This window comes from Bos indicus x Bos taurus, chromosome 4, assembly GCF_003369695.1.
Source record: "Bos indicus x Bos taurus breed Angus x Brahman F1 hybrid chromosome 4, Bos_hybrid_MaternalHap_v2.0, whole genome shotgun sequence".
Lineage (NCBI taxonomy): Eukaryota > Metazoa > Chordata > Mammalia > Artiodactyla > Bovidae > Bos > Bos indicus x Bos taurus.
In genome coordinates this window covers 5021716-5036465 of record NC_040079.1, presented here as the reverse complement: position 1 = coordinate 5036465, position 14750 = coordinate 5021716, and the positions used below count along the sequence as shown (strand labels likewise).

At 49.5% G+C, this 14750-nt stretch overlaps 1 protein-coding gene and 1 pseudogene across 1 annotated transcript; one reads left to right on the top strand and one right to left on the bottom strand.

The window, feature by feature from the left end:
* Positions 1 to 630: 630 nt before the first annotated feature.
* CCT8L2 (chaperonin containing TCP1 subunit 8 like 2) lies at positions 631 to 4298 on the top strand. The gene has a single exon (XM_027538514.1). The coding sequence runs from the start codon at positions 2631 to 2633 to the stop codon at positions 4233 to 4235; it is 1605 nt and encodes a 534-aa protein (XP_027394315.1). The 5' UTR covers positions 631 to 2630; the 3' UTR covers positions 4236 to 4298.
* A 2479-nt stretch (positions 4299 to 6777) lies between these two features.
* Positions 6778 to 8403, bottom strand: LOC113891784 (annotated as a pseudogene).
* Between the last annotated feature and the right edge of the window lie 6347 nt (positions 8404 to 14750).

Here is a 14750-nt window from a genome sequence, read left to right as displayed (position 1 = left end):
TCCCCAACTATTTCCCATGAAGGGATGGGACTGGATGCCATGATCTTTGTGTTCTGAATGTTGAGCTTTAAGCCAACTTTTTCACTCTCCTCTTTCACTTTCATCAAGAGGCTTTTTAGTTCCTCTTCACTTTCTGCCATAAGGGTGGTGTCATCTGCATATTTGAGGTTATTGATATTTCTCCAGGATGATCCCTTACAGGAGTATTTAACTTTAAAAAAGAAACTATTTATATCAAGGTATACAAGTATACACGGATACTTTGCTACATTTTGTTGGTCTTTACATTTTACTTCGCTATAAGGAAACAAGCCAGTCATCTTTGCCCCCTGTAACCAGCATTCCATACGTGACACTCTTCTCAGCGTTACTGGCTTTCAGAACCGGGGTGTGGAGGATCACACCTTTTCTAATGGAGTCTCTTAAATCTAAAAAGGTAAAATAGTTGCCCACGGTCTTCCGAGAACATAGTATGTCCTAAGAGAGACTTCTCATCCAAGATAATATCAAGGGGAAAATTATTACAGTAAATCATATACAATATGTATCATGTAACCCACTTATGTTGGAGAAGGCAATGGCACCCCACTCCAGTACTCTTGCCTGGAAAATCCCAAGGACGGAGGAGCCTGGTAGGCTGCCGTCTATGGGGTCGCACAGAGTCGGACACGACTGAGCGACTGAACTGAACTGAACCCACTTATGTAAAACTGTGTAAATCCACAACAATCAGTATATACATATGGGCATAATGTAATACTGTTCATCAAAATATAAACAAATACTGTCTCTGGGCTGGGATTCCAAATAAGGTTTACTTTCTTTGTTGTTTTTCCTTATAGTTGTGTGATGAATGGCTATTATTTTTACAAAAGGAATCAAGTTGCTTTTCAAAGAAAAATTTTTCTCCAAATTTATCTTTTTTAGCTTTAATTGTATTTAACGTTCATGTGACATCCTTTTCCTTTTCTTTATTACTATCCATTTGTCTGTGGAAATATTAAAACAACACTCACCAAACTACCACCAATCCTGCCTGGTATAATCAGTTTCAGAGTTCTAGTTTTTAGAAGTTTTCCTTTTTCATTCGCCATTAATTGAAGTAAAAACAGTTTTTCCAAATGAAAAATGGCTTTTCTCTCTTTCCCTAATTTTTTTTAAATTATTTTATATCAGAGTATAGCTGATATTGCTATAGTTTCAGGCGGACAGCCAAGGGACTCAGCCAGACGTACCCATTCTCCTCCAAACTCCCCTCCCATCCAGGCTGCCACGTAACACTGAGCAGAGTTCCCTGTGCTGTACAGTAGGACCTTGCAGGTGATCCATTTTACAAGCAGTGTGTATACCAAACTCCTTAACGATCCCTTCCCTTCATCCTTCCCGGCTGGTAACCATGAATTCCTTCTCTACGTCTGTGACTCTGTTTCTGTTTTGTGAATAAGTTCATTTCTGTCATTTCTTTTTAGGTTCCCGGATGTCACAGGTCTTTCCCTAATCTTAACAGCTAGGTTCATCACCGCCAGCTAGCACCCCAACACCTAAGGAAGCTGTACCCATGTGGCACCAGTCTCTTTGCCGCACCGGTCTCACATGCCTGCCATCTTTGTGTCCCCAGTACACTGAACTATGAGCTGGATGCTTGTAAATACTTGTTACACAGACTAAAAAAGAAGCAATCATTACTCCAGGAGGTGCCACTTGCAGAAAGGAAGGAGCAGGAGAAGGAAGAGAGGGAGGTCGGAAGAAGGGAGCTCAGATTCTAAGGGCAGAGGGGGAGGGTGGCAGGCCCAGTCTCGCTTGCTCTGCTTTCCCGCCTTCCCGTTCACTCTCACTCCTCTGCGACCATGTCTATTGGTCTGCAGGCTGTTGGCCTCTTCCCCTCCCTTGTCTTGACCTGCCTTTGCCAGGTCAGTCACTGTCACTGGGAAGACTTGTCCTATGCTGGGCAGGTTCTCACTCCTGCAGCTTGAAAGACAAACAGGCCAGCAGACACCTTAAGGAACCTGATGAGGATAAGGTAGCCGAAGAGGCCTGGGCACACAGGTAACTGAGGTGGTTAGGGTTACAGAGTACTGCACAAAAAGTAAACAAAACTATTTCCTTCTCAAAACAAACAAACAAACAAACAAACCCCCAACCAACCAAACAGGAGCCACAGCATCACCCAGAATCTGAAGAGAGTGGGTGTTTTCCTTTGGTTTTCTCTTCTCTGTCCTCATCTGTTGTCTTGAAAGTTTAAAAGAAACTCCGGGGCCGCGGGCACCGGTGTCCTTTCTCTGCTGGACAACAAGCCTGACAGCCGCCTGCCCCAGAGCCTCCCAACTCATGGTCCGTCCTTCTGTGACCTCATTCCCTGCCTGGTTCCGTGTGCCACTCTGTGACTTAATCGAGGTAAGATCTGTTTCAGCACACAAGCTCCAGAGGCCCCGCAGGCTCGTTCCTTTGCAGATAACTCGGGGGCGTGGGGGTGGTTTTAGGGCTGAGGTCTCAGCAGATCACCCTTGTGCCTACTTTTCCAGAGACTGCTTTTCCCTCTGACCCCTGGAGAGCCTTCAAAGATCGCCTCTCTGGCCGCCTCGCGGCTGTTCTAGCGCGTGTGTGCGGCCCGCTGGGCCCCCGCGCGCGCCATGGACCGCAGAGCTCCTCCAACTGCGCCGGAGCTGCCCGAGCGGCTGCCGGCTGAGGAGAAGCACCTGCTGAGCAGCCTGGCCGCGGCAGACACCTTGGCCCGAGTCCTGCGGCCCTGCTACGGGCCCCAGGGGCGGCAGAAGCTCCTGGTCACCGCCAAAGGAGACACTGTGCTCACGGGGCACGCCGCGGCCATCCTGCGGGCGCTGGAGCTGGAGCACCCGGCCGCCCGGCTGCTACGGGAGGCGGCGCAGGGCCAGGCGGAGCAGAGCGGCGACGGCGCGGCCTTCGTGGTCCTCCTGGCCCAGGCGCTGCTGGCACAGGCTGAGCGCCTGCTTCGGGCCGGCCTGCCGCGCGCCCAGCTCCGCGAGGCCTACGCGGCGGTGGCCGCAGAGACGCTGGCCCTGCTGCCGTCGCTGGCTGTCCGCGCGCTGGGGCCCCTGGAGGACCCGGTCTGGGCGCTGCGCTCGGTCATGAACACGCACGCGCTCTGGCGCACCGACCACCTGGCCGGGCTGGTGGCGCGTGCGTGCTGGGCCACGCGGGAGCTGGACGGCGGCTTCCGGCCGGAGCGCGTGGGCGTGTGCGCGCTGCCCGGCGCGCAGCAGGAGGACTCGTGCCTGCTGCCCGGCCTGGCCCTGCCGGGCAAGCCCTGCGGCCAGGTGACCATGGTGCTCAGTGGTGCCCGCGTGGCTCTCTTGGCCTGCGACTTCGGGCCCGCCCGCCCCCTTGCTCCGGCCACCGCCCGGCTCTCCAGCCCCGATGACCTGATCCGGTTCCGGAAAGGCAGCGAGAGTCTGATAGAAAAGCAGGTGGCCCAGCTGGCCGCTGCGGCTAACGTGGTCGTGGTCTCGGGGGACATCGACGAGAAGACCCTCACGCACGCGGACAAGTACGGCCTCATGGTGATCCAGGTCGCGTCCCGGCGGGAGATGGTTTATCTGAGTGAGGTGCTGCGCACCCCTCTGACGCCTTACCTCGTTCCTCCGCTGGAGCCAGGGAAGTGTCAGAGGGTGTACGGGCAGGAGCTGGGAGAAGCTTTGGCCGTGGTGTTTGAGTGGGAGAGTACAGGAACCCCTGCCCTCACCTTGGTCCTCAGGGGGGCCACCGCCCATGGGCTGCGGGGGGCCGAGCAGGCCGCCTACAGCGGCATTGACGCCTACTTCCAGCTGTGCCAGGACCCCAGACTGCTCCCCGGAGCTGGGGCCACAGAGATGGCCCTGGCGAAGATGCTCTCAGAGACAGGGACCAAACTGGAAGGGCCCAACGGCCCCACCTTCCTGGCGTTCGCCCAGGCCCTGCAGTCTCTTCCGGAAACCTTGGCAGAGAACGCGGGCTTAGCTGTCCCTCACGTGATGGCAGAAATGAACGGAGCTCACCAGGCTGGAAACTTCCTCATAGGAGTGGGGGTCGAGGGGATAATAAATGTGGCCCAGGAAGAAGTGTGGGACACCCTGATAGCCAAAGCCCAAGGACTTCGAGCCGTGGCTGACGTGGTTCAACAGCTCCTGACTGTTGATGACGTTGTCTTGGCCAAGAAAAGTCCCGCATGTCCGCAGGACCCGAATCCTGAACCCAAGAAGAGGAGTGCCCGTCCCCTGTGAGAAAAACGGAGCCCTTGGAACAAATAAGTGGTAACATCCTTAATAAAGTGGGGTCGCTAAGAAGGGCGTTGCCACCCCAAAAAATGATTGCTTGCCTTGTGTTGCCTCCAAGCTTGGTGCTATTTGAGTCCATTTCTTTAGATAAAAACAACATATAAAGAACCACAAGCAGAGTCCTTCTTCTTGATTTACTTCCTTTCAGATTCTTGGCTTTTTTCGTTTCCTGTTTCTCTCCATCAGGTTCTGTTCCTTCCCTCCAAGAAAAGCAAGATTCAATTCCATTAAAGATTTTTAAATTGAGTAACTGGGTTTGGGGAATGTGAAAAAAAAAAAAAAAAAGCAGGTATCTTTTCTCAACTATTTTGAGTATTCCTGCATGAATTCTAATATATGTGAATTTCTATCCAGATGTCACTTTAACAATCTGAGAACATCAGTTTCAGCTTAAAGGAGTGACCACTCATTTCTGTTGTGATTATTTGGGAAAAGGGAGAATATTAAGGCAAAAAAAATCAATGTAAAAGAAAAAAAATGAGGTGGGAGGCAACTATTTTTAAAAAGCATCCTTGGCATGTATAACAAAAGGTAAGAACACACTCTTTAGAACCACACACAGCTCTGGAGTAGGAGAGGAGCAGTGGGGAGCACCCTGCACCAGGGTGTCCTGGCCAGGCTGTGATTATGACAAGGTGCTGTGCTGTGCTGTGCTTCGTCACTCAGTCACGTCCAACTCTTTGCATCCCCATGGACGCTAACCCTCCAGGCTCCTCTGTCCATGGGATTCTCCAGGCAAGATTACTGGAGTGGGTTGTCATGCCCTCCTTCAGGGGATCTTCCCAACCCAGGGATTGAACCCAGGTCTCCCGCATTTCGAGGCGGATTCTTTACTGTCTGAGCCTCCAGGGAAACCCATGACCAGGTATCCCTGGGCAATAAAGGGGGGTTTGAGTAGAGCCAGAGCATGTTACCCAAAGCCTTTCCCACTTAGCCATCTGAGTTTCTTTGCCTCTGGGAAAAGAGCAGCATGTCGGGGCAGAAGTGAGGCGATGGGAGGCTGCAGTCTATTGGAATCAAAACAAAAAGGCTTAAGCATTTGGAGAGAAAACCAAACTCAAGAAACAACTGTCTTACAGCAGGCAAAGATTCTTTGAAACCCGGAAGCGAAATCCTGAGACTCTGTTAGTGAACAAAGGATGGTGGATGAAAATGTACTAGAACTAGACTCACTATTACAAACTTCAGATCTATACAACATCCTCCATGGGTGGGTCTGTCCTTGTTTGTCTTCATTATTAAATCTTAGCAAATATAAGTAAATGCTGTCATATTTCTTCCCTGCCCTCAGGTTCCATATTGTTCTCATAGAGTCTGAAATTCCATAATCATAGTGATGATGATAGTTAACTTTGTAAAGCAGTTCAAAAGCACTTTGTACTCATTTTATTTAATCATCAAAATAAACTTAGGAGAAAGAAGCTTGTTATCGCTCAGTTGCTGGAGACACAATTGAGCTTCAGAAAAATTAAGTGATTGGGTAAAGTTACACAGTAAATAGAAGTGGAAAACCCATTCTCTTATTCATTATTTTATTGCCCCAATCAAATTCCTCTGTTGTGTTGTTTTCATAGACATAACCCCTATGATTATGAAGAAAGTATGTCTCAAAATGGCCTTTGGAAAATGTACAATTAGTGTTTTCTAAATTAGGCAGAAAGCCATATTCATTTTGCAAAATAAAATAAAGATGGCTCTTGCTCACAGAGAACGTTTTAGTTATAGATCCAAGACATACGTAAGTCAAATAATGTAACTTAGTATCTTTTAAATGCCCTAACTTTGATACACAAGTGATTTTTTTGATAATTTACTTGGGGAGAAATCATACTGTAACATTACCATCTCCTTTCCCCTAGACAGACAGACATACACACACAGACATACACACAATTATATATATATATAAACAGACTCACAGACACAGAGACCAGACTTGTGGTTGCCAAGTGGGGTGGGGTGGTGGGTGAGAGAAGGATACATTGGGAGTTTGGGATTAGCAGATGCAAACTATTATATACAGAATGGATAAACAACAAGGCCCTACTGTATAGCACAGGAAACCATATTCAATATCCTGTGATAAACCATTCTGGAAAACAATATATATATGTATGTATAACAATCACTTTGCTGTACAGCAGAAATTAACACAATATTGTAAATCAACTACAATTTTAAAAAAATTGAAGACTGATCAAGAATAACCATGAAGGGACTAAATTTATCTGGAATTAACTAAATGAAATATTCTACCAACGGAAAAAGGGAGCAGGAAAAAGAAATTTTAAGATAATTTAATTATAGAAACTTTTTCAACACATTGAGTTCGGGGCTTGGAAATTCCAACTTTCTCCACATGGAAAGACCAAATGCGGCCTTCAGACACTAGCACTGACAGAGTTCACCTTTGGTTACTATGAAGCTAAGTAAGAGAGACTACAGTGGCCATCTGTCTGTATCAAAGGACAGATTTGAGATGCTGTTCTTATTCATCACACAGGTTAAAAACAAAATCATGGCTATCCCCATAAGTTTTCTTCTCACTGAACGAATGCATCAGAAAGGAGCGGTGGATTCTGGCTAGTGCCTCTCTGAACTTCACTGAATGCACAACAGAAAACGTTTTCATATCCAGACATTACACATTTTAAAAAACATCTTCACCCCTGTAGTTACCCCAGTATTGTCTCCTGTGCCCGCTGACTCCAGAAACTAGCACTGCAGAGCCCCCCACTGTGCTGCATGCCTGAGCTTGCTCTCCAGGGAAGCACCCCAAGCTCTGGCCCAGCATCCCCGCCCCTAACCCCCAGCAGCGAGATCTGCAAGCCAGTCCCCATCTTGCCTGTGTAGATGCCAAATACTACACGCTTCACATTTCATTCCTACATTCATTTTGGTTGAAAACCTCCTTCTCCCTCAATTTTATTAATGCAGTTTGTTTACAGAAGGTGAAATAATCCATTGCAATATTGTCTCATATGAAAAACAGTTTTCAAAAAGACCTGAATGTTTTTCCTACATTAGATTTTAACCTGAGAAAAATCTGCACATCCTATAATTTCTGAAACTTAAATAGAAAACATTTCGAAGTATACCCAGATGTTACTGAAGTTTAGCCTTGCTTGAGATATAAGCAATGTATTAGTTTTAGCCATGTGACAGAATGATTTGACATAGGCACGTATCGTGAAGCAATCACCAACAATTAGCTAACACGTATCGCCACACATGGCTACAAGTTTTGGGGGTTTTTTAATGTGTTTATTTGGCTGCATCGGGTCTTAGTTGAGGCCCATGGGAACTTGCTGCACAGGTTTAGTTGCCCTGCAGTATGTGGGACCTTAATTCCCTGACCAGGGATTGAACCCAAGGCCCTTGCATTGTAAGGCACCCTCTTTTCTGTTGTTGTTACATAAATCAACCCATTGATTACAGGCCAGAAGCATTATCAGATGGTGACGCTCCCACCGGCCCTTCAGTTCCTCCAGTGTCCGACAGCGGCTCTCCAGTGATAGCAGAGGTGGACCTGCAGGTCCAGGCGCCACCAGCTACTGTTCTCACGCAGGAACCACAGAGCCAAACGCCCCCGGCACGTCTCGTCATTTTGGTTTTGCCACAGAAGGAGCAGGTGTAGTCCACGTGCTGGCTGATTTCAATTTTCCGCGCCATTTTCCTGAGAGAGGCACTGGGACGGGTCCGTATTTGCCCACGATTCTAACCTCCTCGGTGCGTTTCACCATGTCGCGGCAAACCAGGTCCCGGCCCGAGAGCTGTGAGGCGCATTCTTAACCATTGGACCCCCAGGGAGGTCCCTGTCTCTCTGATAATAGACAGGTGGGAGGTGATAGCCCATTCTGATTTTCTCTTTACAATTTTTATTGGAGTATAGTTGATTTACAATGTTGTGTTAGCTTTAGGTGTACAGCAAAGTGTGTCAGTTATGTATATCCATGTATCCGTTTTAAGATTATTTTCCCATATAGGCCATTACAGAGTGTTGAGTAAGGTTCCCTATGCTATACAGTAGGTTCTTATCCGTTATCTGTTGTATATATGGTGGTGAGTGAGCAGTGAGTTATCTATTTTATATATAGTAGTGAGTATATGTCAATCCCAGTCTCCCAATTCATCCCTCCCCTCCCCATTCTGATTCTGATTTACATTTCTCTGATGATTAGAGTTGTTGAACACCTTTTCATGTACTCAAATGTTGGCATTTGTATGTCTTCTTAGAAAAAAATGTTCAGATCTTCTGTCCATTTTACAATTACATTGTTTTTTGCTATTGAGTTGTGTGAGCTTTTCTTGAAATTTAAAGTCTGTATTCAGATGTTCAGCATCACACCACAGAGGTCCATCCATAGAGACTGAGGTGTTAATGTCACAGTTTGAAATGATGCTTTCCTATTTCTGTGCAAATGTTTATTTTGCCCTATACGATGGTAGGCATTAAGTAGTAGAGAATGAGAATACCATCAGTGATTTGCAATATAGAAATAGTAATATAATATTTATTCAGAGAAAATATTTTCATTTTACTCCATTTTTCTATTATGTTACAAATTCATTAGATATAATTGCTTTTCTCCTCCCACCAACATTTTATTTTCTGTGTTGTCTTTTCACTTGGTTTATTTCAAACCCTGAAGCAACCAGTTCTTCATTTCTTTTGCCCATGGTTTCTACTTCTCCATCAGTTTGATGGGCTCTCATTACAACAAGTAATTAATATTCTTTGCCTGGAGTTTTTTTTTTTTTTTTCCCCTGGCAGTTTTAGAAACATGATACCCTACTTTCTCCCCAAGATCTGGATTTCCTTTTCATAAATTACATTTCTCCTCCTTTGGAAGTTCCCTGGTGGGTCAGTGGTTAGGACTCTGTACTTTCACTGTTAAAGGCCTGGGTACTATCCCTGGTCTGGAAACTAAGATCCCACAAGCCAAGTGGCCAAAAAAAAAAAATTTTTTTTTTTTTCCTTAAACTTCTGTCTTTCACTCTCTTCTGATCTCTTCCGCATTTTACTTTCATAAAGTTTTTCTTCTACTGAACTCTCTTATTTTGAACTTAACTAAATAATGGGTTTCTAGAAGTGCTGACAGCCCAAAATTTTCTTCATTCTTCATAGTAAACTGTGGAGAGTTCTAGAAGTAAATGTGGCTCTTTATATTTCAAGTAAGAGTGGGGGACATTTGGGTTCAGTATCGCAACTTGAACATTTATTCAGTACCAACTCAGTGTTAAGAACTACCCAGATACCAGGAATTAACTTGGCCAACAGGCTAGGAATCTCAATCAGGCAAACTTTTCCTTTAGAGATACTAGAAAGTAGACAGAAGATAACTAGAAAAGACATGAGTCACATGCATCTCTTGCTACAGCCACTGACTCATGACACTGGGTAGATGATCAGCCTATGGAGTGAGTGAATGAAGGAAGCTGTTCTTAAACCTCCTGGATGGTGTGGGACTGTGTAAACACTGAACTCCCATCTCCTGCTACAGGCAGAGGAACTGAACGCCTCCTCACCTTCCTTGGAATCCACCAGCACACTCCTCAAAGGGAACCTGGCTCCTCAGAGAGACTGGCACTCGGTCCAGTCTCAAAGCCATCTCAAAGCCGCCCTGCAAGCAGAGACTGCTGATTTACTTGACCAGCTCTGCCTCCCCTTCCCAGGGGCCAGATCTCTGCCCCCTCCAACTCTCTCCCCTTCCTTCCCATGTGAATATTTCCTCCTATCAGTCTCTTGCATGACAGTCCTGTCTTGGCATCAATTTAGCAGAGGACCTGATCTACAGAAATGTAAGATTACCTTGAAATCTAGATTTGTCCTCCTGAGTGAATGACCTTCCTCTTCTCAAAAGTCACTCCAGGAGAGATAACTTCAGTTTATAACCAACTACCTCACCAGCCCTCCCCACCCTAACAGCCACTCCCTACACCACTCCCTAAGGGAACAGCAGTCCACACCTCACACCTCCCCCACTTCACCTAAGCAGACACACCCCTTCCTCATTTGTAAGTATTAATATTCATCTCTTTGAGGCAAGTAAGTATATCTTTTGAATATTGAATATACTCTCCTTTTCTCCTCTTCAGTTCTCCTCTTACTAACGTGTTATTACTACATTAATAATAAGATGTCTTGCATAAGAACAGCATTCTTGTTTCTTTCCTGAGCCCTTTACTGGAGAAGGAAATGGCAACCCACTCCAGTCTTCTTGCCTGGATAACTCCATGGACAGAGGAGCCTGGTGGGGTACAGTCCATGGGGTCACAAAGAGTTGGACACGACTTGAGCACCCAACACTGAGCCCTTTATAGAAACATTATCTCATCTGATCCACATAGACACTGTGAGATTAGCCAGAACCAATATGATCAGACCCACTTCATAGACAGAAACCGAGACCCAAACTAATCTTCAGGGTGGGGGCGGTGGGGGTCAGTTTCCAAGTCTTTCCAGTGAAGTCTTGAACCCTATGACATCTAAGTCCTCTTCCACTTGTAAAATGGTACGATTTCCATCATTTGTCTTTAGTCACAAAGCTAGTGGTTAGTGGTGGATTAGTGATCTGAGATGAAGGTGAATTTTCCCCCACACAGCCTGGTCTTTGCCGACAACAGCAGTGGCTAACGTTTACTAGCTGGCCCTGAGCTAACTACTTACAGGGGCACTGCAGAATACCTATCAACACCCCTGTTCAGCACCCCAGTATCTAAAAGTATGTAGATTTCAGTTCTACACTCACTTATCAGGAAGTGACCCCACCCTTGCTTTAAGGATATGCTCTGGTTGGCTGGTTAGTTTAACCTGATCAAGGCTTTCCATTCTCCTGGTCAGTCCCTGGTCTAAGGCCTGGGCCAGGCGGTCCAAGCCGAGTGAACTGGAGGATTCTGGCCTGGAATGCAGGAGGGGAAGTGCACTGTCTCCTAGAGAACCTAAATTAGGAACCAGCAGCCTCTGTGTGCCCTGAGGGGAAGCCGCAGGACTGTCCTTTGGGCTGACAGTTTCCAGGAGATGTCTGTATCTCTAAAACTATAAGCAAACAACAGAGGCAAAGAACGATGAAGTCACTGAGAACCAGGGAGTTACTAAACTTGGCCAGACTCACACTGCCTGTTTGGGGCAGTTAGGACTAGATTTCATCTTTCCAGCAACCTACCCAGGGTTCTCTGGGCCTAAGCAGGTAGAGGATGCAACCCTGTGCAGGGGTCCAGAGGGCTCACTGCTGAACGGAACCCCAGCAGTATGTCTGAGGGAGATAAAGGAAGGGGAAACCAGAAGGGGCGTCTTCCTATTTTGCTTTCCGGCCTAAGGCTGAACCCAGGACAGGGCCCCAGCTGTCCAGCAGAGCCTCATGGTAACACTGACTCCTTCCCTTCCCCCACTTGAGCCCTCAGCCAAGCAAAGCGCCTCTGAGACTGCCCTGGAGGAGGAAGGTACTGCCAGCCAAGTATCTGCCCACCTGGGGTAAGGGTGAGAGCGAGGCAGTGAGCACACGCTGTGACAGCTGGATAAGAGGGGGGCAAGTGGGTGGCCTCGGGGCCACAGGCCTTATCTCTCACTCTCCTTGTCAAAGAACAGCCAGAAATAAAGCACACAAAGAAACACAGAATAGTTACCAACACAAGAGCTATTTTCCAGTTCACTTACTTACATGTGTGTCTATTCAACGCTGGTAGAACCAGATGAGAAGGACAGTTTGGTTAGTTCACTTGACCATAGCTCATGTTCCATTTGTATTTATTCATCAAGGATTTACAGAGTGCCTACTTTGTGCCCTGGAGATACAGCTCTGGAAAAACACCAAAATCGCACCTGTGTCCAGGGGGCTAGACAGGTAAGTAAACAAGATGATTTCAGACCGTGCTTATACTCTGAAGGAAATAACTGGGTGATATGGCAGTAACTGATCACGCTAGATACAGGGTCAGAAGTGCCTCCTGGGGTGACATGAGGAAATAGCAGCAAGTGCAAAGGCCCTGTGGCAAGAAGCCCTAGGTGGTCATTGTTCTTGGGGTGCAGTAACCAGAGGCAGGAGAGGCAGCCAGAATCGTCTAAGGCAGAACCTTGGAGGCCACTGTAGGAGCTTTGTAAAGACCCTCTGTGACACGTGCAACGGGCGTTAGACGCACCAGTCTAGATGGAATCTCTCCATGCACCGCTGGAGTCTGACCTGGGTTTAAGTTTTATATCAACCGCCCTCTTTCATAAGCTTGGGAAAGCTACTGGAGTGTCATCATTTGAATAATCAAGGGTTCTCCTGCAGGAAAGCAAAAGACTTGTGTGGGGATTTGCTCCAACCCTCAGCTCTTTCAGACAATTCATCCTTACAGACAAAAGCAGACACTTAGGAAAACTGGCACAAATTAAACACACACACACCCCTTAAACTGTCAGATGACCGTATTGCATAAACAACCGATATTAACAGTAGATTCCTCAAGGAAAAATAACTGGTTATGTTGCTGCTAATCAAGTTTGTCATTCTGGTCTCACATGGTCCTTTAAGAACTCAATCTCGATCTCAGGGCTGGGTGGATTTGGGCGTTTCAGTTCATTTTCCGTTTCAAAGACGCAAAGCAATAACCATCTCAACGCTGATATTTCTCTGTTTATCCCTGCCTCTCCCCTGTATGTTGAGTTCAGGGGAAGGCAGGGTGGGAGGGCGGTGAAACCGGGGAGGGGACGAGGGAATGGAGGCGTGGGGCGGAGAAAGGGGGCGCGGTGAAGACCTGACGGACTGGACCCCGGGAGGAAACCTGGAGTGGGCAAGAGATTTCAGGAAAGAAAGGAAAAATGCGAAGTGACGCAAAGGAGGAAAGGGGCAGGAGGCGAGCGCGCGGGCAGCGCTGGACGCGGAGCCCCAGGGTAGGCGGGGCAGGAGGGTGGGGTGCTCCCGGCTCGGGCTCCCGGACGACGGAAGCGAGGCGGGGAGAAAGACATAGTGGAGACGTTAGATATTGGGAGAGGAGAAGAGGCGAGGGATAGGAGCGGAAAGGGGGTGGGAGGGACGCTGGCGACTGAAGAAGCCCGCAGGAGCCGTGAGCTGAGGGGCCTTCCCCGGCTCGGCTCCCCGAAAGTGGGGGGGAGGGGGTGTGAGGCCGCCGCAGAGGGGGCGGGGCGGCGGGCCCGAGGCCAATGGAAGGGCGAACCGGAGCGGAACGGGGCGGGGCCGCCTGCGTGGAGCCAATGGGAGGGCGATTCGGCGTGGGGGCGGGCACCGGTACCGCTTGAGGACCAATGGGAAGGGAGTAGGGGCGGGGGCGGGGCCCTGGGCGAATGGGAATCCGAGCCAGGAACGAAGGCGGGGCGCTCGAGAGATTGAGGGGCCGAGAGGACCAATGGGCGGCTGAGCCGCGGCGCGCCGGCGGCCGCCCGGCCAAGCGCCAGCGGTAGGGGGAGGAGGGGAGGGGAGGAGAGGGAGAGGGACCCGGAAGGCGGTGGGGGCTGGGAGCCGGGCTGACAACCTGTCAAATCCACTCGGGGACGAACTAGGTCACGCGCCTCCCCGAGCCAGGGCATCCTCACCCCGCCCCCCCGCCGCCCCGCGAGACCCGGCGGGTGGCCCCGCGGGGCCCGGCCTGGCTGCTTCCTCTTCCGGCCGGCGGTGGGGGCGGGGCGGCCGGCCGGGACACCTGCCTCCCCGGCTCCACGGCCTCCCGCCGCTCCCAGGCGCCTGTCCGCATGGTCGCTCCCTGAGGATCCGGGCCCACCGCCGTGGCTCCTCAGTTGGAAACGTGTGTCTCCCGAGCGGGCGCGCCGAGTTGAGAACCGTGCCCCCGTCACGCCTCAGCCCCGCCGCCCTCACGGCCCCCGACCGAGGGGCCCGCCGACGCGTCCTGGCGGGGCCCGCGTTTGCGGAAGCCTGTCGGCCGCGCACTACTTGGCGCGGAAGGACCCGCAGGCGGCGGAGGGATCCCGCGCGCACCGCTTCCAGAGACGCCGCCTCCCGGTCCCGACGGGGCGCGCGCGGAGCGGGCCCGGCGCGGCCGCCCTGAGCCTCGCGGCCTTTCGTCCCCGCTCACCGGTGTTCACCGGTGTCCATTGGGAGGGAAACCGGGTTCCCCTCGCTGTGCTGCGGACAACACGAGCCGCGGGCTGACTGGGCGGCAGGCCGAGGACGGCGCTTTGTGTCCCGGCGGGCATAACAGGGAAGCGCTCACTGTCCCCTGTCCCGGCCCTGCTGGTCGGTCGGTCGTCCAGACGCTGCTCCCCGCGTCACCTGGACACGTAGTGCTTAGACTGTTGCCAGGCGAATGCAATGAAATAAAAGCCTCACGTAGAAGTCAGCACTGGTCCCGGTCGGGGATCATACACTGGCTCCAACATCATCACGTAGGATTTATGCCCCTGTGTGTCTCCTGCTTAGACCATAAGTCCACTTCTCTTCAATACGGATCCAGAAGAGAGCTATATCCGTCTTTTTTAAGGTCTTCAAAATGGATGTTGATGCA

Coding starts and splice junctions, on each gene's coding strand:
- CCT8L2 (XM_027538514.1), top strand. CDS start 2,631: ATGGACCGCAGAGCTCCTCCAACTGCGCCGGAGCTGCCCGAGCGGCTG.